Genomic DNA, 26,862 nt, shown 5'->3' with positions numbered 1-26,862 from the left:
CATAGGTTGTCATGTCAAATTTATGAATTAGTTTTTCCTTTAACAAAACAATGTCACTGGGTGTCTTAGCAGTAATTAAACATTTTCCCCTCCATGTCTTCCTATCTCAATACGTTAATCACTCATTTGAAATCAATTTGGAATACTAGGACATATATATATATATATATATATATATGTATGTAGATATATATGTATGTATATATATGTATGTATATATGTATGTATATATATATGTATGTATATATATATATACATACACACATTTATTTACAAACAACATTCAGAATTACCAGCTATATATGATATGATCAACAACATTTCTGATACAGATTGATTGATTGCTTTGTGATTAGAATTGGAAATAATACGTTTTGGTTATAAATAAATATTAGTAATGTGAAGCAATAAGGATTTAATATTTTCAGCCAGGGTAACTGCCTACAATAACTTGACAGCAGACAGAAGTAACTGTTTGCAATTTTTTGTATGAATTTGTCCCGGGATTCATTTCTGATTTTTCTTTTTTTGGCTACAACAGCAGATTAATTGATCCAATCCCATTAAAAAATATTTAATCAGAGAGCAGCTTTGATTGCCAACGGCATAATTTTACAAAGTTTATACTCATGAACCTTAAAATGACTCAATGTTTTGATATCTTTTGTTAAGCAGGAGACTAGCCTTGGTTAAGCAGAAGAGAAGCCTTTTCAACATTTCTATGAAAAAATTCTCTTATTGATTCCTACAAATAACTTATTGGTTTTGTCACTTATAAAGAAGTGAAAAATAATTCCCAAAGATATTTTAGAGTTAATATTTCACCACTCGGAGATTTATTTGTGTAAATTTAAAAAATGACTGCAAAATTCAAACTGTAGGACTTTCATATATTTTTGTTTCATTTTCTTTGCTGAACATGAAAAAAATCTGCTGCAAAAAAATGAATGAAGCCATCAGCATATGACTTATCTGATTATATCATTATTTTCTTCCCTAACACAAATCGGTTGTTAATTGATCTCTTCAAATGAACTTAGCTAGCCCAATTCAATATCATCTAGCAAAATAGAAGGGAATATATTCTTGTACTTCTAAATTTTCTGCTAGTACTAATTCATCTAGGTTATAAGTTATTTTATTATATACAAAAATAATTTATGTTATTATAGAAAATTTGGAGATGCAGGAAAATACAAGGAACGACATAGAAATCACCAGTAATCTTATAATCAAGAATTACAACCACCACTATTTGGCATATTTACGTTTGGTTATTTATCTCTGTGATTATATACATATAAGAATTTGTTTTAACTTACAAAATTGCTTTTACCTAGTTTACAGAGTTTTGTGTCATTTTTTAAAAAGTTAAAACACCTTCACAAACATTTTATTTTGTTCATGTATATTATGTAAAATCTTGTTTAAAAATGAGCATCTCAATATTCAGCTACCTCACTAACATAGTTTTATTTATTCTCCTCTTGGAGAAGGAAACTATCACTACTGGATTTTGATAGTTTTTTTATGTATATGACCCTGAATAGAGTATTTGATTAGAAAGGAAGAGAAAGGAATGTGTACAAAATTTGGCCTTCTCAGTGAGAATGACTGCAAGAATGACCTTACTGGTGAAGAGTAATAAATTTGCTGTTCAGGACTCCCAAGAAACTAAAATTGTACCAAAGGAAGGTGGAATTGTATAGACAAGACATACATGTTTATATCATAGTTCACTATTTTTTTATTCAGTAGTTTCTGACAAAGCCTCTATGAAATCAGATGAATTTGATGTGTGAGGCTTATCAACCGGTATTAAATAAGATTAATACACAGGGAATGCAATTTCTATCTCTTCTTAGATTCCAAAACCTAGTTGGAGAAGAAAGATGTAAACCCTTAAACATTTAAAATGAGGTCACAGTTTAATAGTAACCAAGTTTTCCTAGGTCCATAAATTCAATACTACAAAAAGGAATGGAACATGATGCATGCTTGGAGACCTAACTAATTAAGGCACTGGGCATTGGGATTGCAATGTACAGACTCTCCTTATCTAATTCAAGACTGCCTCAAATGTATTCCCAAATGACCACTTTACTCCTGATCTTTACTGCCTGACTTTCTAATCTAATCATAACTCTATCAAGTCACTGCTTTTATGGCATTTTCTATTGTTAAATGTCATCCAGTTTGGCATGATTTGAGCTACTCTAACCATTGTGTTATTAGATAGTTTTCATTTGCATAATTAGGCATTAATATTTATTAAGAAATAATCTAGATATAAGGATACACTCTCTTTCTTATATTATTCATTCATTCATACAAGTAATGTTTATTGAGTGCCTCCTCAAGACACTGTTCTCTAACGGCCCTTCTGGAGCTTTCATTCGCAGATGGGAGATAAATAGTGAACAATTAATTGCACAATTATTTATTTATTGTCAGTTTGTGTTAAGTGTCCAAAAAGAATGTAGAGGGTGGTGCTACAAGAATATCTATCAGAGAGAAACAATCTGGCAGAGGAATGAAGGAATATATATAAAGCATTATCATTCTTTAGGGTTTTGTTTTCAATGCTTTTTAAAAATGAAATCCATATGTATACAGCATAATGCTGCTGGAGTGGTGACGTCTTTTTCTAACCCATTTAAATATGCATTAGGTTAGCTTGAAAATGTAAATTACAACAAAATGAATAATAAACAATGGCTTTTAATGAAGATGAAAAGTTTTTAATAATAATAGTTGCATATTTGAAAAATGTTTTGGCAAAAAAGCAAACATTTTGTTAAGGCTTTCAATGAATCATTTTCAGAAAATGATTTCCTTTTACTATGTTTTTAGTTTATTTTGAAAAATAAACTCTTTTTTAAAAAAGCATAATTTCAACTTTTATTTTAGATTCAGGGGATATGTGGGTACGTTTATTACATAGGTTTACTGCATTACGCTGAGGTTTGGGGTATGAATGATCTCATTACCTCGGTAGTCAGTATAGTAATTGTATTAATCTGTTTTCGTGCTTCTGATAAAGACATACCAGAGACTGGGCAATTTACAAAGTAAGAGGTTTAACTGGACTTACAGTTTCACAGGGCTGGTGAAACCTCACAATCATGGCAGAAGGCAAAGTACAGCAAGTCACGTCTTACATAGATGATAGCAGGCAAAGAGAGGGAACTTGTGCAGGGGAATTCCTCTTTTAAAGACCATCAGATCTTGTGAGACTTATTCACTATCACAAGAACAGCATGGGAAAGACTTGCTCCATGATTCAATTACCTGCCCCCAGGTTCCTCCCACAATAAATGGGAATTCAAGATGAGATGTGGGTGGGGACACAGCCAAACCATATCATTCCACCCCTGGCCTCTCCCAAATCCCACATCTTCACATTTCAAAACCAATCTTGCCTTCCCAACAGTCCCCAAAAGTCTTAATTAATTTCAGCATTAACTCAGTAGTTCACAGTCCAAAGTCTAATTCAAGACAAGGCAAGTCCCTTCCATCTATGAGCCAGTAAAATCAAAAGCAGTTTAGTTACTTCCGAGATACAGTGGGGGTACAGGCATTGGGTAAATACAGCCGTTCCAAATGGGAGAAATTGGCCAAAACAAAGGTGCTACAGGCCCCATGCAAGTTCAAAATCAAATGGGGCAGTCAAATCTTAAAGCGCCAAAATGATCTCCTTTGACTCCATGTCTCACATCCAGGTCATGCTGATGTAAGAGGTAGGTTCCCATGGTCTTGGGCAGCTCCACCACCGTGGCTCTGCAGGGTACAGCCTCACTCCTGTGTGCTAACATTGAGTGTCTGCAGCTTTTGTAGGTGCATGGTTCAAGCTGTTAGTGGATCAACCATTCTGGGGTCTGGAGGATGGTGGCCTTCTTTTCATAGCTCCACTGGGCAGTGCCCCAGTAGGGACTCTGTGTAGGGGCTCTAACCCCACATTTCCCTTCCATGCTACCCTATCAGATGTTCTCCATGAGAGCACTGCCTCTGCAGCAAACTTCTGCCTGGAAATCCAGGCATTTCTATACATCTTCTGAAATCTAGGCAGAGGTTCCCAAACCTCAATTCTTGACTTCTGTGTACTCTCAGGCTCAACACCACATGGAAGCTGCCAAGGCTTGAGGCTTGCACCCTCTGAAGCCATGGTCTGAGCTGTGCATTGGTCTCTTTCAACCATGGCTGTAACAGCTGGGATGAAGGTCGTCAAGTCCCTAGGCTGCACACAGTATGGGGACCCTGGGCCTGGCCCATGAAACCACTTTTTCCTCCTAGGCCTCTGGGCCTGTGATGGGAGGGGCTGCCATGAAGACCTCTGACATGCCCTGGAGACATTTTCCCCATTGTCTTGGGGATTAACATTTGACTCCTCATTACTTATGCAAATTTATGCAGCTGGCTTGAATTTCTCCTCAGAAAATGGGTTTTTCTTTTCTATCACATTGTCAGACTGCATGTTTTTCAAACTTTTATACTCTGCTTCCCTTATAAAACTGAATGCTTTTAACAGCACCCAATTCATGTCTTGAATGCTTTGCTCCTTAGAAATGGCTTCCTCCAGATAACCTAAATCATCTCTCTCAAGTTCAAAGTTCCACAAATCTCTAGGGCAGGGGCAAAATGCTGCCAGTCTCTTTGCTAAAACATAACAAGAGTCACCTTTGCTTCAGTTCCCAACAAGCTCCTCATCTCCATCTGAGACCACCTCAGACTGGAACTTACTGTTCATATCACTATCAGCATTTTTGTCAAAGCCATGCAACAAGTCTCTAGGAAGTTCCAAACTTACCCAGCTTTTCCTGTCTTCTTCTGAGCCCTCCAAACTGTTCCAACTTCTGTCAGTTATCCAGTTCCAAAGTGGCTTCCACATTTTTGAGTATCTTTTCAGTAACACCTCACTCTACTGGTACCAGTTTACGATATTAGTCAATTTTCATGCTGCTGATAAAGACATACCTGAGACTGGGCAATTTACAAAAGAAAGAGGTTTAATTGGACTTACAGTTCCACAGGGATGGTGAAGCCTCATAATCATGGTGGAAGGCAAAGAAGAGCAAGTCCTATCTTACATGGATGACAGCAGTCAAAGAGAGAGAGCTTGTGCAGGGGAACTCCTCTTTTTAAAACCATCAGTACTCATGAAACTTATTCACTGTCATGAGAACAGCATGGAAGAGACTTTCACCCATGATTCAATTACCTCCCACCAGGTCCCTCCTACAACATGTGGGAATTCAAGATGAGAATTCCCACGTATTGTGGGAGGAGACACATGGGAATTGGAATATGGAGGAGACATAGCCAAACCATATTCACTACTCATAGATTTTCAACCCTTGCCCTCCTCTTTCTTTCCCCTACCAAGTAACCCCCAGTGTCTTGTTTCAATCTTCATCCACATGTCTACTCAATGTTTAGCTCCCACTTATAAGCGACAATATGTGGTATTTGGTTTTTTATGCCTGCATTAATTCTCCTCAGATAATGGCCTCCAGCTGTATCCACATTCCTGAAAAGGACATGATTTCACTGTTTTTTTATGGCTGCGTATTATTTAATGGCTGCATATTATTTAATGATGGGCACCTAGGTTGATTTCACGTCTTTGCTACTGTGAATAGTGCTGTGATAAACATACGAGTGCATGTGTCTTTTGGTAGAATGATTTTTTTTTTCCTTTGATTCTACACCCAGTAATGAGATTGCTGGGTTAAATGGTAGTTCTAACTTCTTTGAGAAATCTCCAAACTGTTTTCCACAGTGGCTGAACTAATTTACATTCCCACCAACTGTGTAAAAGCATTCCTTTTTCTCTGCAGCCTTGCCACCATCTGTTTTTCTCTGACTTTTACATCATAGCCATTGTGACTAGTGTGTGACGGTACCTTACTGTGGTTTTGATTTGCATTTCTTTGGTGATTACTGATATTGAGCATTTGTTCATGTTTGTTGGTCATTCATATGTCTTCTGAGAAGTGTCTGTTGATGACTTTTGCCCACTTTTTATTAATTAATTAATTTATTTTTTTTGAAACGGAGTCTCGCTCTGTTGCCCAGGCTGGAGTGCAGTGGTGTAATCTCTGCTCACTGCAAGCTCCGCCTCCTGGGTTCATGCCATTCTCCTGCCTCAGCCTCCCAAGTAGCTGGGACTACAGGTGCCTGCCACCACACCCGGCTAATTTTTTATATTTTTAGTAGAGATGGGGTTTCACCGTGTTAGCCAGGATGGTCTCAATCTCCTAAACTCGTGATCCACCTGCCTCAGACTTCTAAAGTTCTGGGATTACAGGCATGAGCCACTGCGCCCGGCCTTGCCCACTTTTTAATGGGGAATTTGTGTTTTGCTTGTTGACTTGTTTAAGTTCCTTATACATTCTGGATATTACAGCTTTGTCAGATGCATAGCTTACGAACATTTTCTCCCATTATGAACATTTTCTCCCATTCTGTAGGTTGTTTGCTACTCCTTTAACAGTTTCTTTTGCTGTGCAGAAACTCTTTAGTTTAATTAAGTCTTACTTGTCAATTTTTGTTTTTGTTGCAATTACTTTTGAGGATATTGTCATAAATTCATTGCCAAGGCCAATGTCCAGAGTGGCATTTCCTAGATATTCTTCTAGGATTCCTGAAGTTTGATGTCTTACATTTAAACATCTAATCCATCAAGAGTTAGTTTTTGTAAATGTGAGAGATAGGTGTCTATTTTCATTCTTCTGCATATGGCTAGCCAGTTATCCTAGCACCATTTATTAAATAGAGTTCTTTCCCCATGGCTTGTTTCTGTCAGCTTTGATGAAAATCAAGTAGTTGTGGATGTGTGGCTTTATTTCTTAGTTCTCTATTCCACTCCATCCATCGTTGTGTCTGTTTCTGTACCAGTACCATGCTGTTTTGGTTACCATAGCCTTGTAGTATAGTTTGAAGTAGGCTATGTGATGACTGTAGCTTTGTTCTTTTTTTGGTTTAGGATTACTTTGGCTATTTTGGCTTTATTTCAGTTCCATATGAATTTTAGCATAGTTTTTTTCCTAGTTCTGTGAAAAATGATGTTGGTAGTTTGATAGAAATAGCATTGAATCTGTAGATTGGTTTGGGAAATATGGCCATTTTAACAATATTGATTCTTCCAGTTCATGAGCATGGAATGTTTTCCCATTGTTTTTGTCATCTACGATTTCTTTCAGAAGTGTTTTGTAGTTCTCTATGTAAAGATCTTTTACCTTCTTAATAAGGTGTATTGCTACGTATTTTATTTGTTTTGCAGCTATTGTAAATGGGATTGCATTCTTAATTTGACTGTCAGCCTGGATGTTGTTGGTGTATATAAATGCTACTAATTTTTGTACATTGATTAAATGTCCTGACACTTTATTGAAGCTGTTTATCAGTTCTATGAGCCTTTTGGCAGATTCTTTATGGTCTTCCAAGTATAAAATCATTTTGTCAGTGAAGAGAGATAATTTGACTTATTTTTTTCCTTTTTGGATACCTTTTATTTATTTCTCTTGCCTGATTGCTCTGGCTAGGACTTCCAGAAATATGTTGAGTACAAGTGGTGAGCGTGAACATCCTTTTCTTGTTCCTCTTCTCAAAGTGAATTATCCCAGCTTTTGCCCACTCAATATTATATTGTCTGTGGGTTTGTCATATATGGATCTTATTATTTTGAAATGTGTTCCTTTAATGCATAGTTTCTTTAGGGTTTTTATCATTAAGGGATGTTGGATTTTATTGAAAGCTTTTTCTGCATCTATTGAAATGATCTTATGGTTTTTATTTTTAATTCTATTTATATGGTGAATCACATGTATTGATTTGCATATGTTGAAACAACCTTGCATCCCAGGAAGAATCCTGTTTCATCATGGTGAATTAACTTTTTGATATGCTACTGGAGTTGGTTTGATAGTATTTTGCTGAGGATTTTAGGAACTGTGTTCATCAGGAATATTGTCCTGTATTTTTCTATTTTGTTGTATCTTTGCCATGTTTTGGTATTAGGTTAATGGTGGCCTTTGTAGAATGAGTTAGGAAAGTCCCTTCTCATTGAATTTTTGTAAGTTTTGGTAAATTGGTATCAGCTTTGTATGTTTTGTAGAATTCAGCCACAAATCCATCTGGTCTGGGGCTTGGTAGGTTTTTTTCTTACTGATTTAATTTTAGAACTCAGTGGTCTGTTCAGGGTTTCAGTTTCTCACTGATTCTATCTTGGGAGGTTGTGTGTTTGCAAGGATTTATTCATTGACTCTAGATAAAAAATTCTATCTTGGGAGGTTGCATGTTTCTAGGAACTTATTCATTTACTCTAGATAAAAAATAAGTTCTCACCTAATAAAAATAATGAAAGTGTTTTGAATTAACATTGTTATCTCCTTATCAGAAAAACACTGAATTCAAGTAGCACATAATACTTTTCAGGTCTCAATGAGACACCAATTTTTCTCCTTTCTTTCCTTTTTTTTTTTTTTTTTTTTTTATTTGAGATGAAGTCTCGCTGTGTCACCCAGGCTGGAGTGCAATGGCAAGATCTCAGCTCACTGCAACCTCCACCTCCTGGGTTCAAGCAATTCTCCTGCCTTAGCCTCCCAAGTAGCTGGGATTACAGCACCTGCCACCACACCTGGATAATTTTTGTATTTTTAGTAGAGACGGGGTTTGACCACGTTGGCCAGGCTGGTCTCAAACTCCTGACCGCAGGTGATCCACCCGCCTCAGCCCCCCAACTGGGATTATAGGCGTGAGCCACTGCACTTGGCCTCTCCTTTTTGATTATAGTATCTTCAGAGAAAGAAAAGTTCTACTTGCAACTATATTTTAAAAATTTTACATATAATAAGAAGTACATCAAAATGTACCTCATGAATTTAAAAGCCGATTCAGAATAAAAGAAGAAAGAGTTAAGCAAGGAAGACAAAATAGCAAATAATTTTTTAGTTTTTGCTAAGAATGTTTTTAAAGTATTATTTCATTCTATTATCATAATAAATTATTTTTAATTTTCATGTAGGAATTTTCTTTTCAGAAATTTTTACTTTTGTTTCACAGTAGAAAACAATTAAGCCTGGAGTTAGAACACAATTTAGGTATATTCACACAGCTAGCTTAATAACTGGTGCCATAAAAATTAAAATTGTATAGCTTTATAATGGTGTTCAAATGTGCATTATTCTTAACATCTACAGTTAAATCTTGTTCACAGAACGTTCTCAACGTCTCAATGTAGTATCTAGTTTGATGAGACACTGATATTCAATTTTAGCAACTTAATATGCATAACTTAAGCATTTATCACTTGAAAGTTACTTAAATTGTTATCATTAAATATTCTTAGCAATTGGTTTGGATTCCTGTCCTGAACCACAAACTCCTAGCAGTGGAATTAAAATTGGAGACAGATATATGGTTGGAGATGTGGTATCCTTTCAGTGTGATCAAGGGTATTCTCTTCAGGTAAGTCTATTTTAAAGTTGTGGTTTTGATTTTCATGGCTCTTTCAGAATATTTTACAAATCAATGATTGATAAGCCACGAGTTTTACAACATTGATCCTGGTTTGTGTCTGAAGTCAAAAGGGTGCTCAATTTGTTAATAAAATATACACATGAGAAATATTGCTGGAATGGACTAAATTTGTTTTGTTTGGAAGTAAACAAAACTGATTTTGAGTTAAAATTAGGAAAGTTAGGAAAGTCCTTTCTCCTTGATTTTAATTAATTAGATTAAAGTCTTTTAAAGTAAAAATTAATCTTTACTTTTGTCTCTATTCACATAGGATTGTGACAACTGAATTCTTGGATTTTTAGAATTTGAAAATAAAGGGAAATGCCACTTAAAGCACTGAATGAAATTTCCATAACAATACATTTCCCAAATTAGTGAAAATTTACTCCAAGTATATTTTGCTAAGGAACTGGATTTGCAATGTATATTCTGATTTTATGTATTTATATTGATGTTTTTTGATTTTTTTTGTCAAGGGTCCCAGGTTTATAATAAAATAAAAATTTCCTTAAAGAATAAACTCATTAAGCTAAAAAGTTCAGGAAAATACAATTTCACATATTAGATAAATAAATTCTTCAGAGAAAGCAAAATTAAAAATTAATAATTTATAGTCTTTAAAGTTGTATCACAAAATTGTAAATCTCAGAAGTACAAACATCTTTCAGGACTTTATATTTCAATGTAAAAGTTAATATACTTTGACTTGTTTTAATATTTTTGTGAAACAATTTTAAAATTATTCTTTAACCTATTTCACCTTGTGTGTTACAGCAATTTATTATAAACCACCATGTATATTACCCTTTCACCTATATAATCACTACAATATCTTAGTAAAACATATTGTTATAGGAAAATATTAAAACTACAATTCTAATATGATATGAAGTATTATTTTTTCTACCAATATCATGTAGCTATATCTTACATTTTATCATAGGTGTATATAATCACCTTTCTTACTTTAATCATGCTAAGATTTTCGTATAAGTAAATATGTGTATAAAAATAAAGCCATGTACTTAAGCTTGTTTTTATAATAATAATTGACTATGCTACAATAAATTTAAACTTTTTATGTATGTGTACTGAACCACATCATTTTGTTTATGTAGGGTCACTCTCACATTACATGTATGCCAGGACCTGTAAGAAGATGGAATTATCCAATCCCAATTTGTTTAGGTAAGTTAAAAGACTATAAAGTATTTACCCTAGAACTTAAAGTATATAAAAAAAAGACTATAAAGTATTTGTAAGCTTCATCAGATTTTAAAGTTTCATTCTGTATATCATGATTTTCAAACATATAGTTTGCCTTTTACCAGATCTTATGGAAATGACTTTTTGAGGAAAATATTTCACGTCTTCCTTTTTTTAATTTAAAATTTTTATTTTTATTTATCTTCAACTTCAGTATCAATGGATGACTTAAGCTGTAGAAATTAAGAAGACTTAAAAAAATTCTTAGAGAGTTTTCTCAGTATATCTATTGAACATAAAAATAAGTAAATATTCTATTGCTTACTATTGAGCCGGAATAGATAAAGAATCTAAAGTGTCTAACAAAAGGAGTATGGCACCTCATGAGATGTCTTTAGTGGTGACAGGCAGTCAAGATATGGAATGTATTATAAGGAAACTTGGGTACTTTGAAAGTACAGGCCCACATTTTTGCTTTAACTCAATGCTGCTTCCAAATTACGTCTATTTATGCTTTTTTTTCTCTTCCTCATTTTTTTTTGTATTTGTGTGCAACTATTAATATACTGGGCTGTAAAGAGTATGAGAAAGTAATGTGAGGTATAATCCCTACCTTTAAAACATTCAATTACTATTTGGAGTACTAGAAATAAAATAAATGAATTTGTTATTAAATAATTTAGTGTTAAATTTTATCATTAACTACATGATGGAATTTCAGAAAAGTGAGACTGGGGTTGACTAAAGTATTGGCAAGCATATTCAGCCTGCAAGGTTTTCACAGAGTTTTGGATAATAAGTGTAATTAAGACACATGGAGGAAGAAGATAGCTCTTTATGAGTTGGAGAAAGAGCCCAAGTCAAAAAAAAAAAAAAAAAAAAAAAGTCCATGACTTGTGTGACTTAACTCTGCACAATGACCGTACCTGTATTATATTCCTCTGCTTGGGTTGCCGTAGCATAACACTCCAGATTGGGTAATTTAAACAACAGAAATTTATTTTCTCACAGTTCTGGAAGCTAGAAGTTACAAAACAAGGTGCTAGCAGATTGATATCTTCTAAGGGCCTCACTTGTTGGCTTGTAGATGGTATCTCTTGCATGATCTTTGGTTTGTGCACCCACGCTCCTGGTGTCTCTTCCTCTTCTTAAAGGACACCAGTCCTATTGGATTAAGACCCTCCCCTTATGACCTCACTTAACCTTGAGTACCTTCATTAAGGCCCTATCTCCAAATACAGTCACATTAGGTGTTAGGACTTCAAAATATAGATTTTGGGGGGACAAAATTAAGTCCACAACATCTGTGTAAAATGCACACAATTCTTTTTGAAGAGTACCGAAAAATGTTTAAGAGTGATGATGTGTTTAATTGGCAAAGTACATTGAAAACACTCAGACTTTAAATTGGATGATTTTTTTAAGGGAAGTTTTTAAGGTACTATGATTAATTTGTAAATGCACATTATACCAATTTCAAAATTACCTCATATATATACATGTAATGCAATTCTGAACACTTACATATGTACAGATAATGGTGATTGTAAATATATTGTGTGGTGTGTGTGTGTTTATGTGTATATCCAATTGAGTATAAAAGTTGAGAATCTAAAAGAGCACAAAGAGTAAAATAAATATGGTTTTTTTCTGCTAATATGAAAGCACAGAGTTTAGATCTTTCATCCATTACCATATTGCTAGTGCCTGAAAAGTTTCTCATCTTAAATAGGCATCCAATATATATTGTTTAGTGAACAAATTAATGTAAAGGCTTGGAATACTATATATATATAGTAATGTTTTTCTTTTTGATGTTAACATGTAAGAATTTCTCATTATTGTTTTCAAAATTTGAAATGTCAAAAACTACAATTGAAACAAACAAAATTTGAATTTTGATTCTTGACACATAGCATTGTCTAATTTGTGCGGTTACTTCTTTTTCATTAAAAGTTTATTTCTCATCTTTTGATATTATAAATTACATATTTATTTTTTTCACATTATGTACTTCATAATTTTATATTTATTAGGAACACATCTCATGTCATAATTAGAAAACAGCTCTAATAGCTTGTTTATAATTTTTCCTAAATAGATGAATTATGTCACTGAATAGAACTGCTTAAAACCTTTCATAAATATTATCAAATTGCTCCAGAAGGTTGTACCAATTTAAATACCACTCTATTATTACAGGACAGTTCCCATCTTGCTATATTGCTTGCATCAATTATTATTCTTAAAAAATTATCAATTTTCTCAGCACCATAAGACAGGGCAAAAGAGAAATAAAATGTAATAAAATAATTTTTTAAAAAATTACCACTTTTTTAGTAGATAAAGTATCATTTTGATTAAGTTTACATTTATATTATAAACTAAATTAGAAAAATTGTTTTATTATATAATTTTGTATTTTTAGTAAAGTTGGGGTTTCACCATGTTGGTCATGCTGGTCTCGAACTCCTGACCTCAGGTGATCTGCCTGCCTCGGTATACCAATGTGCTGAGATTACAGGCATGAACCACCACACCTGGCCCATTTTAAATTCCTTTTTACTCTTTTTTTTTTTTGTATTTTATAAATTTTGAACAATAAGCTGGTACTACATGTGATAGAGTATTAAAATATTGGCAGTGATAATAATAGCAATATTGTAAGGAGAAGCTGAAAGCAAGAGGCTGATTCAGAGAATGTCTTAAAACACTAGTCATCAGATAACAGGGCTACAGCCTCGTGAACTGGAAAATAAGCAATCTGTCAGATATTTTGATGGAAAGAAGGAAAATTCATGTGAGATTTTAGATATTAGAGACAACTAAGATAAAAAAACAGAAGTTGATTTTATTTTGGAAGACTAAGGTATGGTTTTCCCTAACAAAAAGAGTGTAATGGGACACAAAAGAGTCTACATGAAGCTGCTGATGACACACACAAAATTGATATTCAAGGCATAGGAGTGTTGAGATTGCAGAGATACTGAGGAAACAGACATGAACAAATTGCTGAAGGCAGATTTATTCTTCGGTATCCTTCTTCATATGTCTCTAATGATTTGTCATTGTCTTCTGTTGTTGTTACCTCTTTATTCTCTTTTCTTTTTCGTATTTTTCACCCTGAAAGGAGGGGCCGTCAATGCAGAGGACAGGAATTCCAGTTCATATCTAAAGAGATAGAAAGTAACAGAATTAGAAGGACAATCAGCAGCTCAAAGATTTGAAATTGTGAAGGCAAGAAAATAAAAGATAGTCCTTGCCTTTTACTCAAACTTCAGAATAAAGCAAAACAAACCTACAAATGTATTTCCAGAAACTTTAAAAATATTTTAATTGACCAAACTATTGTTTTTACAACTCGTTAATGATCAGATTTTGTGATGAATATGTGTGAACAATTGAATTTAGGAAAATGAATTGGTAAATACTAACTTCATTGAAAATTGATTTGGTTTAAGGGTGAATTAACAGATTTCAGAAGCATGAAAAAGCATATGGGCATATCTTTAGAGTTTGATTATAATCACAAGTTTGATGAAAGGTTTATATGCAGGTTGACTCCAAGATTATATAAAATCAGCTTGACACATAATTTATTCAGTTCACATAGCAAAAGATAGTTGTCAAACTTATTGAATATTGTATAAAACATTGTTAAAATTCCTACTGAATTTGCCTTTAAAATGTATAACCTGAGATTTGAGTATCTGTCTGTTGCTACTCTTGGCACGAAATAAATGGATGCGATTGCAAATAAGTATTCTATATAGGTAACTTTTGAACTTCATTTGTAGTCATGAAATCTGATTCTTCATCTAACAATAAAAAGATAAAAATGTGCTTTAGACGGTCAAGAATAGGTTTCTAAAATGCAATTGCCTTTCATATATGCTCAAGGGTTCTATCTAATTATATTTTAAAACTTGAGTAAATTTCTGGTCTTAGAGCTTTTGCTTACCTTATTGATAGTAAACCATATAATAGGGATTCCAAAACAAGCACATTTACGAACTCCCTACATTCTCAAATTTGTGTGCATCTTTTTACTTATTTTTACTTCTCTATTTTTTGTCTTGATTCTTTTAGGATAAAATAAGGCCATATCTAATGTGTAATATGTGAACTTCTCACATATGCATGGAAACCAATATTTTGCTTAAAAATCTTTATTGAGCCTTCTCACAAAAAGAGGAAAAGGATAGGAGGCCTGGGCGGGCGGATCACGAGGTCAGGAGATCAAGACCATCCTGGCTAACACAATGAAACCCCCATCTCTACTAAAAATACAAAAAATTAGCCGGGCGTGGTGGCAGGCGCTTGTAGTCCCAGCTACTCAGGTGGCTGAGGCAGGAGAGTGGCGTGAACCCGGGAGGCGGAGCTTGCAGTGAGCCGAGATGGTGCCACTGCACTCCAGCCTGGGTGACAGAGAGAGACTCCATCTCAAAAAAAAAAAAAAAAAAAAAGGAAAAGGAGGGAAGGCTGTGAAAATGATTTCCTCTTGAATACAGTACTTAGAGCTGAAGTGGTTGGCTTGATTTTACTCTAAATTATATCGTCTTTGGGATGATTCAAAACATTTCTAGGACTACTTGAGGAAGAGAAATAAAGTGCCCGCTGTGGCAAAGGACATGTCTTTGTTCGTTTACATTGACTGCACATGATCTGTTACTTTTAGGCAATAATTGATTTACTTTGCACTTATTTCTGAGGAAAGAAGGATGTTGTCTTTTTACGCTGTTTTAGAAAATCTGTTGTTGATTATATTTAATTCCTAGTGTATAGTGAATGAACATTGACAATATTCAAATTTATATCAAACAGTTTTAACTCAGAGCCTTGAAAACGTGGAATGATTTTCATATATTTTTTAATACAGTAAATTATTCCTCTACTCTGGTTTACTTTGGATTTCTGTTATTTTGCAGCTCAGTGTGGTGGTGCTATGTCAGACTTCAGTGGTGTGATCCTCAGTCCTGGGTTTCCTGGAAACTATCCCAGCAGTTTAGATTGCACATGGACAATAAATCTACCCATAGGTTTTGGTATGTGTATTAAAAACACGTGAAAGAGGTTTCAATATTTATTAATGTAGCCTTAAAGTAAATTTCAATGTTGAATAAGACTTTATAAAATCTTCACAAATTGCAGTTTAGTTTAGGAATACATACAACTATGTAAATTGAAGAGTGAAATTTAAATAATTGTTGCTTAAGTCAAATACATTTCACTAGGAGTACTTGGATAATTGAAGGTATATGGACATTTTCTTTTTTTTTACTCTAATTTATTATTTTTTAATTGACAAATAAAAATTATACATATTTATCATGTACAACATGATATTTTGAAATATGTATACATTTTGGAAGAACTAAATAAAGTTAATTAATACATTACCTCTAATATTTTTTATGGTGAGAACACTTAAAACCCTCTTAGCAATTTTCAAGAGCACAATATGTTGTTAATAACTATAGTTACCATGTTGTACAATGAATTTACTTCTTTTGTGTAACTGAAATTTTGTGCCTTTAACCAACATTTTCTTAATCCCTCTGTCTTACACCCTGGTAACTACCCTTCTACTTTCTACTTCTGAGTTCAGTTTTTTCATATTCCACATGTAAGTGAGATCATGTGATATGTCTTTCTGTGCCTGACTTAATTGCACTTAACATAATGCCCTCCAGGTTCGTCCATATTGTTGTACATGACAGAATTCCCTTGTTTTTATGGCTGAATAGTGTTTCATTGTGTATATGTACTATATTTTCTTTATCCATTCATCAGATGATGGACACTTAGATTGATTCCATATCTTGTCCATTGTGAGTAATGCTGCAAAAACACAAGATTGAAGATATCTCTTCAAGATTCTGACTTCAATTCTTTTGCACATATACCCAGTGGTAGGATTGTTGGCACATATGGTAGTTCTATGTTAAATTTTTCTGTGGAACCTCCATATTGTTTCCTGTAATGTCTGTACTAATATTTATTCTCACCAACAGTGTGCAAGGTCATTTTATAATTATATATAGAGATGTATAGATTGATATAGATAGACAGACTTATACTATTTTTCAATCACTATGTATGGTTATACCCTGAATTAGATATGTATAATAATGATAAATTCAACCTAAATTTTATGTACATTGTTTTTGTAACTCTTTTCTTATTGCTGTAATCAAGTAGTACAGTTATTATTTTCTAGTAATCTATTGAACTCATCCCATTTTCTTTTCAAGTAAATTAGATTTTATTTTTAAAAAGTAGTACAAATTTTAAAATATGAGGTTTAAATACAAATCACTATAATACCTTCCCAATTTTAATGTAATAATTCCCAATATTTTTGATACATTACATAATATATCATTTAATAAATTCTCCTTACCCTCACATCACTAATATACTCTCTTACAGCTTTTGCAGATCCTATGAGTTTATAAATGCATTAAAAGAAGTGCTTGATTGAGGGTACACATGTTCATTAAATCACAGAAGACTAGCATGAATAGATACTCATTGAAGCACAAACCAGGTGGTTTTAGAGTTATTAGGAAATTCTGTACTATATCACTTATTGAGGACTGAACTTGTGTATCTCACTACCCAGTAGGCATCTATAACCTCAGAGTATAAATGCATATTTAAATGTTTTACATAAATTAACAGGTAACTCATAGTTTTGACAAATATTTACTGAGTGTATATTATACTCCAGATACTGCTAAGTGTTGGAGATAAAATGTATGGCAATGCAGACTTTGCATTTTTCTTTAAATAAGTTACAGTCATAATGAGGAGACAGTAAAATGTATTATTATGATACAGTGTAACTAGAGAGCACAGGATTGTACTTAGAATGGACATCAGCCTAGTATAGGAAATGCAGTAAAGTCTTGACAGAGGGAGTGATGCTTGAACTTTAGCTTTAAAGATAAGTAACCAGGCCAGGCATGGTGTCTCACGCCTGTAATCCCAGCACTTTGGGAGGCTGATGCGGGCAGATCACAAGGTCAGGAGATTGAGACCATCCTGGCTAACATGGTGAAACCTCATCTCTATTAAAAATACAAAAAGTTAGCCAGGCATGGTGGCATGCACCTGTAGTCCCAGCTACTCTGGAGGCTGAGGCAGGAGAATTGCTTGAACCCGGGAGGCGGAGGTTGCAGTGAGCGGAGATCTTGCCACTGCACTCCAGCCTGGGCGACAGAGCAAGACTCTACCTCAAAAAATAAATAAATAAATAAATAAATAAATAAATAAGCAGCCTGGGCAACATAGTGAGGCTCTGTCTGTACTATAAATAAAAAAAAATTAGCCACACATGGTGGAGCCTGCCTGTATGTCCCACCTAATCAGAAGGCTGAGGCAGAAGGACTGCTTGAGTCCTGGAGTTTGAGTTTACAGTGAGCTATGATCATGCCACTGAGCATCCTGGGCAACCCTGTGTCTAAAAAATAAATAAATGATTAAATGAAATGTAAAAACAAAAAGTTAAGTAAAAGTCAGTCCAGCAAAGAATGTCAGTCTGCTGCAGGAAGCGTGAAATAAATTCTAGGTAAACAAGGTGACAAGTAGAAAAATGCAGGTGAGAAAGCTAAAAAAAATTAAACATGCCTGAACACTGTGTGACTGGCCTGAGGTTTTGGGAAAGCAGGACGTTATTGAGAGAAGGTTGCTGGGGACTTTCTATTTAGAAATCCTATTTAGGATCATTTTGGCTAAAATGTGGAAACTCTAAATTCGAAGTTGTAGTGAGCTTCCATGTCCATTGATAGAATACTGATGTAAATGAACAACAGATTTGAACCAGTATGGCTCTTCCACATATCTTTCACTAGCCACTGTAGCTTATGTAGCCAAATGAATTATTTTAAAACGAATCATTAAAAATAGTTTCAGTAGTCTCATTATAACATGATCTTCAATTTCTGGCTAATTCTTGATTTTGAAAACCAACTGTATTAAAACTTGAATATATATCTCTAATTTATAAATGAAAACATAAGAGACTTTCATATTTGATTACATTTTAATAACCACACTCTTTTCTTTGAATTTGATTAAATCAAATATTAGGTCCAATGTATTTAAGCCATATATATATATATATATATATATATAAAATAAAAAATACATTTCAAGAGGTAAAGAAACATATGTTCAAGAATATATGAAATAATTTTGTAAAAGATGATTGTAATAAAAGTGCTCAGTTAAAAATTAAAACAAAAAGTGCACATCCTGGGTCTTCACATATTAAAGTAGCATGTCCAAAGTTCTAAAAAGTTAATCTAATTTTTCAGAAAGTTGTTTAATATTTTAAACTCTGTTTTAAATATTTCCAAAGCTTATTTGTCCAAGGGACTGTTTAAAAAATCATTTAGTAACATGATGCGCGTTTACTTGGAGCCCCAGTGTAGTTTATTAATATCATAAGCTTAAGAGTCTGAATGCCTTGGTTTGCAGTTCAAGCCTACTGGATCACTGTGTAAACTTTACATGTGTCTTACTTCTCTGTGACTCACTTTCCTTGTTCTCATGAAATGGTGAGAATTAAATAAGTTAGCATATATAAATCACTTGAGGCAGGTAATATATATAATGTATAGCAAATATAAATAACTTAAAACATTCACCAAATATCAGATTTTATTATAAATAATTTAGAGAGTGGTAATAGTAAGAAAAACATCAAATTTACAAAAACTGAGTGTTAAATTAATTAAGCAAATATACTTTAATTAAGATTTTTTTATCCCAGAGACATTTCACTGTCTCATATTTTAGTTATGCTTATAAAGATATTGAGATTACATTGCAACATGACCACTTATAACAATGATCACCAGATTTTATTAAGGTTATTATATAAAAGCCTGCATTATCTTCTGACAAGCAAAACACTGAAAGAGCACCCTTTAAATTATATACAAGTTATATTTCTGAGAAGTTAATTTCTCTCCTATGAATGAATAACTTCTAATGCAATTGTGGAATCTATGTTAGTATATTACAAATTTGCAATTATCTTCAACCTTAGATTGACCTTTTCCATAACACAAATTAGGCCAAAAGTGGCCTTTTCCTCTAAAAATTAGTTTATGTAATTTAAAGGGTATTAAAGAATAAGAAAACCACTTTTTTGGATCATTTTTCATACAGTGACATTATAATGAAATGAAATGTTTTTCCTTTTAACTAATAATGGACATGTGAGAGCAGTATTCTTTTACTTTGAACCTGAGCAAAGTTACCTGTCTTAGGCAGACAGCAAATCCATGACTCAGATCTTGAGATTATGCCTCTTGACTTAAATGCAAACCTAAGTACATTGATGTCATTGTGTGTGTGTATATTTATGTTTAATTTGGTAAAACAAATAAAGTAGCATTATGTTTGTTTTCTTCTTCAGGTGTACATCTCCAGTTTGTAAATTTTTCTACAGAAACCATACATGATTATTTGGAAGTTAGAAGTGGATCCTCAGAAACTAGTACTGTTATTGGCCGGCTTAGTGGTCCTCAAATACCATCTTCCTTATTCAGCACCACCCATGAAACCAGCTTATATTTTCACAGTGACTATTCACAAAACAAACAAGGGTTTCATATTGTATACCAAGGTAAGAGAAATAATAAAAAATGAAAATTTACATAACCCCAAATCAGCTATTAGAAATTTTTAACTGAGTCTAATTATTTTCTGTATTCTGTTTTAGAAAGAAAAAAAAAAAAACTTAAGCCAAGGTGAGCTTCAATTAGGAAGATTTTTAGAACAATGCAACTCTCTGGAAACTATACAGGGAGAATGATGTCTCTCTGAGACCTTAGAAAATCCTAACCATGAAACAGGATTGAATTAGTCTTCAGTTAATACACAATTAAATTAAGCAAGGCATGGCAAATAAGCAAGGCCAGCTGCACAGCAAAGATTTATCTTTGCTTTTATATTAAAAGGAATATATTGAAAAGATGTTTTGTATTATTCATGTGTTGTATTATGTAAAATGTTCTTTTACTTTATAGTGATAGACTAATATGACATTCCTTCATTTTGTTCTATTATCATGAGAATATAAATACTTTGATAATCATGTTATATTAGACCTATCTCTCAAACAGAACTACTGCATGACCTTGAGCAAGATTTTTATCTCTTTTGAGTAAAGGGTTTGGGCATAAGTAGAGCTAGTCTCAAATGTTGATTCTTCCTGTTCTATCTAATGTGGCCTCGGCCTTGCTCTCCATTTGCTCATGTGCATAATGGAGTTAATTATACTAACTTTCAGATAAGTTGTATTGAACTTTTTATTAAAAAATGTATGTAAGATGTATTCCATGATGTATATCATTAGTAATTACTCAGTACTTTTTAGCTATTGCTATTATGATATTATTTCATGTCTTATATGTGTATATTCTGTTAAAATTAAATATTAAAATGATGATATTTTAGATAATAAAGTTTATTTCTAATGGCTGAAATTTTTAATCAAAATAACAGAGATGTAAAATTTTATTACATCTCTGCCCTAATTATTGAAGGATTTTATGTAATGCTTTTTATCTGAGCTCCTCAAGAACGGGGAATTGGGTTGTTCATTGGAGTATCATAAGCATCTAGAACAGTAAGCACAACAAATATTTGCTAAAGTATCTACCAAAAAGGAAATTTGAAAGTAGTTAAGATAGATATAGGTCTTAAACATCAAAGTACATGGATCTGAAATAATTATAATTTGTACTATACTTGCATGCATTATGTAAGAACACTACATTACACATAATCACTTTCATAAAATAGGAGTCATTTCAATCACCTCCCAGCACATTGAATTAACCGTGCTTGCAAGGAAATTAATTATTTTTAAAACAATTGGGTAATTGGTTGACTTTCTCTTCTTTGCTGCTAGAAGACTCAGAACCATATTTGTGATATACTTTAGCAAGTGTACATGGCCTTATGCCAAGTTCTTTGCTATGCACCTTAAAACTGACTAAACCTGTTTTTTCCCTATTCTCATTTTCCCTCTCTCTCTCAAAATAATGTTCTTATTTGAATGATGTAAAACTAGAATTTGAGCTTTATTAACTCTGATTTTTTCAGTTAATATATCCTTGAAAAACAATTCATTATTGACATAATAAAAGTGTAAAATATATAAATTTTTTTCACTGTTACTGACATATTATTAACATGAGCCATAATGTATTACAATGATGAGGAGATGTTATTTGTGAATCACACTGAGTTTTAAAATGGTTTCGTTTTGTGTTACATTTATGTAACTAACCTAGTGCATTTTAAAGAAATAGTTAACATATATATTCACAGAGTCAATATTATTTTTGGATTGATTTTGTGGTTATATTTTAAGAACCTTCTGAATTTGGAAAAATTATACTGTACAATTAAGAGTACCCTTCTACTGAAGGAATCAGTTTGAAAATTAATGTTATTACTGACAAGATTATTAGGTTTGGTAAGTCCTGTTGTCACCGGTACACAATTGTGACTCCAAGTTGTCCAGGTTCTTGACTTTTTGAACAAAGAATTGGACAAAACGCCCAGCAGAGCAAAGAAAGAATGAAGCAACAAAAGAACGAAAGCAGGGATTTATTGAAAATGAAAATACATTCCCAGTGTGGGAGCAGGCCGACCAGTGGCTCAAGGGCCCAGATACAGAATCTTTTTGGGTCCAAATGCCCCCTAAAAGTTTCCCATTGGCCACTTCATGCTTACCTCATGTAAATGAAGTGGTAGCCCACAATCAGTCTGATCTGAAAGCAGCCAACCAGAAGCTGAAGTGAAGTTACAAAGATCACACTCCTGTGCAAATATCTGATTGGTTGCAAAAAGCAACCAATTGCTTTTTGCAACCAATCAGAGGCTAAGGTGAAGTTACAAAGTTATACTTCTATGCAAACGAAGACTCGGCGCACGATCAGTCTGATTGGTTGCCCACAGCCAATTTTTCATCTGCTGGGCCTAAAAGGTGAGGAGTTTTTAGACGGAGTTGCCTCTGGTCCTTTTATTACTTAGGTGTGGGAAGTTAGGGTTTTCCTTTCAATTTAGTTTGAGGAAGTCGGTGTTAGACAGCCTTAGGTTCCCTGCCTCCATACCCAATTCTGCCACCTCACTGTATTGTATATAACATTAGAATGGGAACTTTCTCCTAAACACTTAAAATCTATTTTCTATACTTACTAAACTAAAAAGCATGGAGTAGAAATTGAAAGGGTATGTTTAATAGAATAATATATTCCAACTCCTAATGATCAATTCCTAATAGACATTTGTCTTAAGTTGGAATGAGAACTCTTTCTAATATATTTTTGTGTAGAATTTTTTTTGTGTAGAATATCAATTAAAATGAAAAGGACACATTAAGAATAAAAGCACTTAACATTTTAAAGAATTTGTTCATTAATTCTGAAACCTTTAGTCCTAAAAATTTGAGTTATATTGTAATAAACAACAGGATAGTTTATTCAACTTCGAATGTAATTTTTTATTTCAGGAATATAAAATTTTAACGGTTTGGTAGAGAAGTAGTCTTTGATTTTCAGCAATTTAAATTTTACTAATTAGAATACAATTTTGAACTTCTTAATTAAAAATTTCCAAATATTGATATTATATGAGAATATGCCCTGTTCATAGGTCTAACATTTATTTAGTAATGTTTATTTAACACTACTCTGTGAAAGGCAATAGCCAAGCCTTTGAGATATGATAATAATACAAACAGGAACTTTGATCTCATACAAAATGTAGAGCAAGAGAAGTATGAACAAATAAACAGGCAATTATACTGCATTGCCCAAATTATCCCATAACTGAAGTACGAAGTTTATTTTATATTAAAATAAAATTTTTTTCCAGTGCTTTATTTTACAAACTAACTTCTTTGAAATTAACTCAACAGAAGTACATTGTGATCTGTAGAAAAACAATTAGTAAAACAAACTGTAAAAAGGCTCCGAATTAGGCTTATACATATTCTTATTGCATTGTGTGCTTGTAACATAATCAAGAAGCAATTGCATTCTCTGGAAGAGAATCAGAATATATTCGATTAAAATTGTAGCTTTAAGAAGAGTTTACATTTTCATTAAAACATAATTTATTTGGGTTGCACAAGTAGGTGAAGAAAGCATGCATTTTTATGAATTGTACTAACATTTTAAATATGAAAATTGTAGACATGAGAAGAAATTTATGTCACAGGTCATTAACAGCATTTATCATAAACCTGAATTGCTATTTGTAATCAACTACAAGTAGCATCACATCTATTTGTAAGTTGCAAAATTGCTGTAGTACACTGTCTGTGGCCTCTGAAATTTGGAAATAAAAAATGTCTTTCTTTTTCCTCTTTCCAGCCTATCAGTTGCAAAGCTGTCCTGATCCACGCCCGTTTCGAAATGGTTTTGTAATTGGTAATGATTTTACTGTGGGTCAAACCATTTCATTTGACTGTTTCCCAGGATACACATTAATTGGAAATTCAGCTCTCACATGCCTTCATGGAGTCAGTCGTAACTGGAATCATCCACTTCCAAGGTGTGAAGGTATGCTTCTAACTTGAAGCTATCTTTTAGGTGATGTCATCTGTTTTTAATATTGTTTTGGCACTTTTTACTTGTCTTCGTCTTCCAATAGCATGCTAAATATATAGTCTCTCAGCTGAAGATATTTTTTAAACCCCTAAGGTTCTATAATGAATAACGGTTTTGTCATTATTGGCAGGAGTCCTAACCTTTCCTATTGGGAGTGAAAAAATAGTTGATTCACACTTTAGAGCTTTTCTTATGTGTGTGGGGAAGGGAAGGGGGTGCATGTGGGTTTGTATGCATTTAAGTCGTTCTTATGTAAACCACTAACCCAGATACTGCTACTGAGTTCCTTTCCTCTAGAAAACCCTTTGAAATAAAAGGCTTTGAACCTCTTATAAGGCCTTATATGTACACATAGTAAGAGGCAAATGAAAGTTAAAGTCTTTGCATTGATATAAAATATTTAAATAATAGAGAAGATAATGTAATTGAAAATAGAGAAGACAATGTAATTTACTAATCTAGTGATCATTAATAACAATTATTTAGTATACCTCATGTGGAAAAATAAATAAAAGTTGACTATTTTGTGTACTGTTGGCAACTTCATTATATATACCTCAACTGAAGTAAAAACAAAGCATAAATGTGTTTCATAATGCTTAAGATACGTGAAATGTTTGCCTTTTTCTCCATAGTCAGTTTATTGTTATTTTAAAATATTATTTTGTTTTGTGACTTTTTGCATAGCTCTTTGTGGTGGGAATATAACTGCAATGAATGGCACCATTTATTCTCCTGGGTATCCTGATGAATATCCAAACTTTCAAGATTGTTTTTGGCTTGTAAGAGTACCCCCTGGGAATGGCATCTACATCAATTTTACTGTCCTTCAAACAGAACCAATATATGATTTCATTACTGTATGGTAAGTCAGGACTATTGTTATTGATTTATTCAATTATTTATACAGTAAAACAAGTTTGGAATAAAAATATATCACAATACTCTGTTACAAATTGTCATTTGATATTTGAATTGATGTGAGTAACTGAGAGTGACAGTATGTGTCTTGTAGAATTACATACACAGGAGAAATAGGTTTTGGCTTATTTGCCCCATGAACTAGGTAAACATTGTGGAACAAAGACTTCATAGGTGAAAACAAGATTAAAAAATATTATTAAATTAATGTGCTAAAACAGGGAGTTAACAGACTAAGTTTAAGGTATGGAAGTTCTCTACTTACAAAAGCCAGTGGAATTTAAGAAATTATAATTATTTAATATAACTAGTGGATTCCTGTCATAAAAATTTAGTTGTATTACAGTCTTGTCAATTGAAACATCTTTATTTAAAAATATATTAAGGCCAGGTGCAGTGGCTCACATCTGCAATCCTAGCACTTTGGGAGGCCACAGTGGGAACATCACTTCATCCCAAGAGTTCAATACCAGCCTGGGCAACATAGTGAGAGTCTGTCTCTGGAAAAAATAAAAAATTAGCCAGACATGGTGGCATGCGCCTGTGGTCCCAGCTATTCAGGAGGCTGAGGTGAGAGGATCCCTTGAGCCTGGGAGGTCAAAGGTGCAGTGAGCTGTGATCATCCTTCTGCACTCCAGCATGGGCAACGGAGTGAGACCCTGTCTCTAAATAAATAAATAAAGAAAAATGTATTAAAGAAAGTGTCTGAATTAATAATTAACTACTGATAATTTGTTAATCTGAGTTCTAAGAGGTGTAACTTTAACAGTCTGTGATTCTCAAGACTGTTGCTGAAGAAAATAAAAGAGGGGCAAACCTCAAGCATTTAAAAGCATCTGAGCTTTGGTAAAAAAAACAAAGACAATGTATTGATTATAACTAATACGAGTACATTCCATTTAGTAAAAATGTAATCTATTTCTATACTTTACATTTAAAAATATGTGGTCACCTACATAGATATAAAATATATAATTTGCACTCATTGGTTAGCTTCCTGAATCTTTATTATTATTTATTATTATTATTATTAATTATTATTTATTATTAGCTTCCTGCATCTTTATTATTGATATGTTAGAATATAAATATTGTGCAATACTTTTATTAAACTTGGTTCAAAACTACTTCCAAAATCAATCTTGATTTCTCCTCCTTTCCCAATCCTTGTCTCATAGGGATGGACCAGACCAAAATTCACCTCAGATCGGTCAGTTCAGTGGCAATACCGCTTTGGAATCAGTCTACAGTACTTCAAATCAGATTCTAATCAAATTCCACAGTGATTTCACAACAAGTGGCTTTTTTGTGCTCAGTTATCATGGTTGGTATTATCTGAGAGTTCCTATTTCATTTTGTACTGTTTAATTTGTCCTGGAAAAAAGTGAATGTAATACATATTTAACCAATGGTTGAAAAGGTATTAAAATTTGGAAATTTTATAATCACAGTAACTTTAGCATTTCAAACACATTTCCCTGCAAAAGATGACCTCTTCTAAGTATTCAGGGACATTAAAATGTGAGCAAATGGATATAGGAAATAAATCAGTCAGTAATTACCCACTGGAAAATAA

The 26,862-nt window shown here is 33.2% G+C and overlaps 1 protein-coding gene across 1 annotated transcript in view; it reads left to right on the top strand.

The window, feature by feature from the left end:
- The window catches only part of CSMD3 (CUB and Sushi multiple domains 3), a 1,221,229-nt gene that overhangs the window by 1,080,646 nt on the left and 113,721 nt on the right, over window positions 1–26,862 (top strand). Inside the window, exons 39-45 of the mRNA XM_054498903.2 lie at window positions 9,350–9,468; window positions 10,638–10,707; window positions 15,654–15,770; window positions 20,156–20,365; window positions 24,129–24,317; window positions 25,053–25,230; window positions 26,465–26,610. Of these exons, the coding sequence (XP_054354878.2) occupies window positions 9,350–9,468; window positions 10,638–10,707; window positions 15,654–15,770; window positions 20,156–20,365; window positions 24,129–24,317; window positions 25,053–25,230; window positions 26,465–26,610 (1,029 nt within the window). The remainder of the gene's footprint in view (window positions 1–9,349; window positions 9,469–10,637; window positions 10,708–15,653; window positions 15,771–20,155; window positions 20,366–24,128; window positions 24,318–25,052; window positions 25,231–26,464; window positions 26,611–26,862) is intronic.

Source organism: Pongo pygmaeus, chromosome 7 (assembly GCF_028885625.2).
Source record: "Pongo pygmaeus isolate AG05252 chromosome 7, NHGRI_mPonPyg2-v2.0_pri, whole genome shotgun sequence".
Taxonomy (NCBI): domain Eukaryota; kingdom Metazoa; phylum Chordata; class Mammalia; order Primates; family Hominidae; genus Pongo; species Pongo pygmaeus.
Note: the sequence above shows the minus strand (reverse complement) of the source record. Positions and strands in the feature narration are given on the sequence as shown.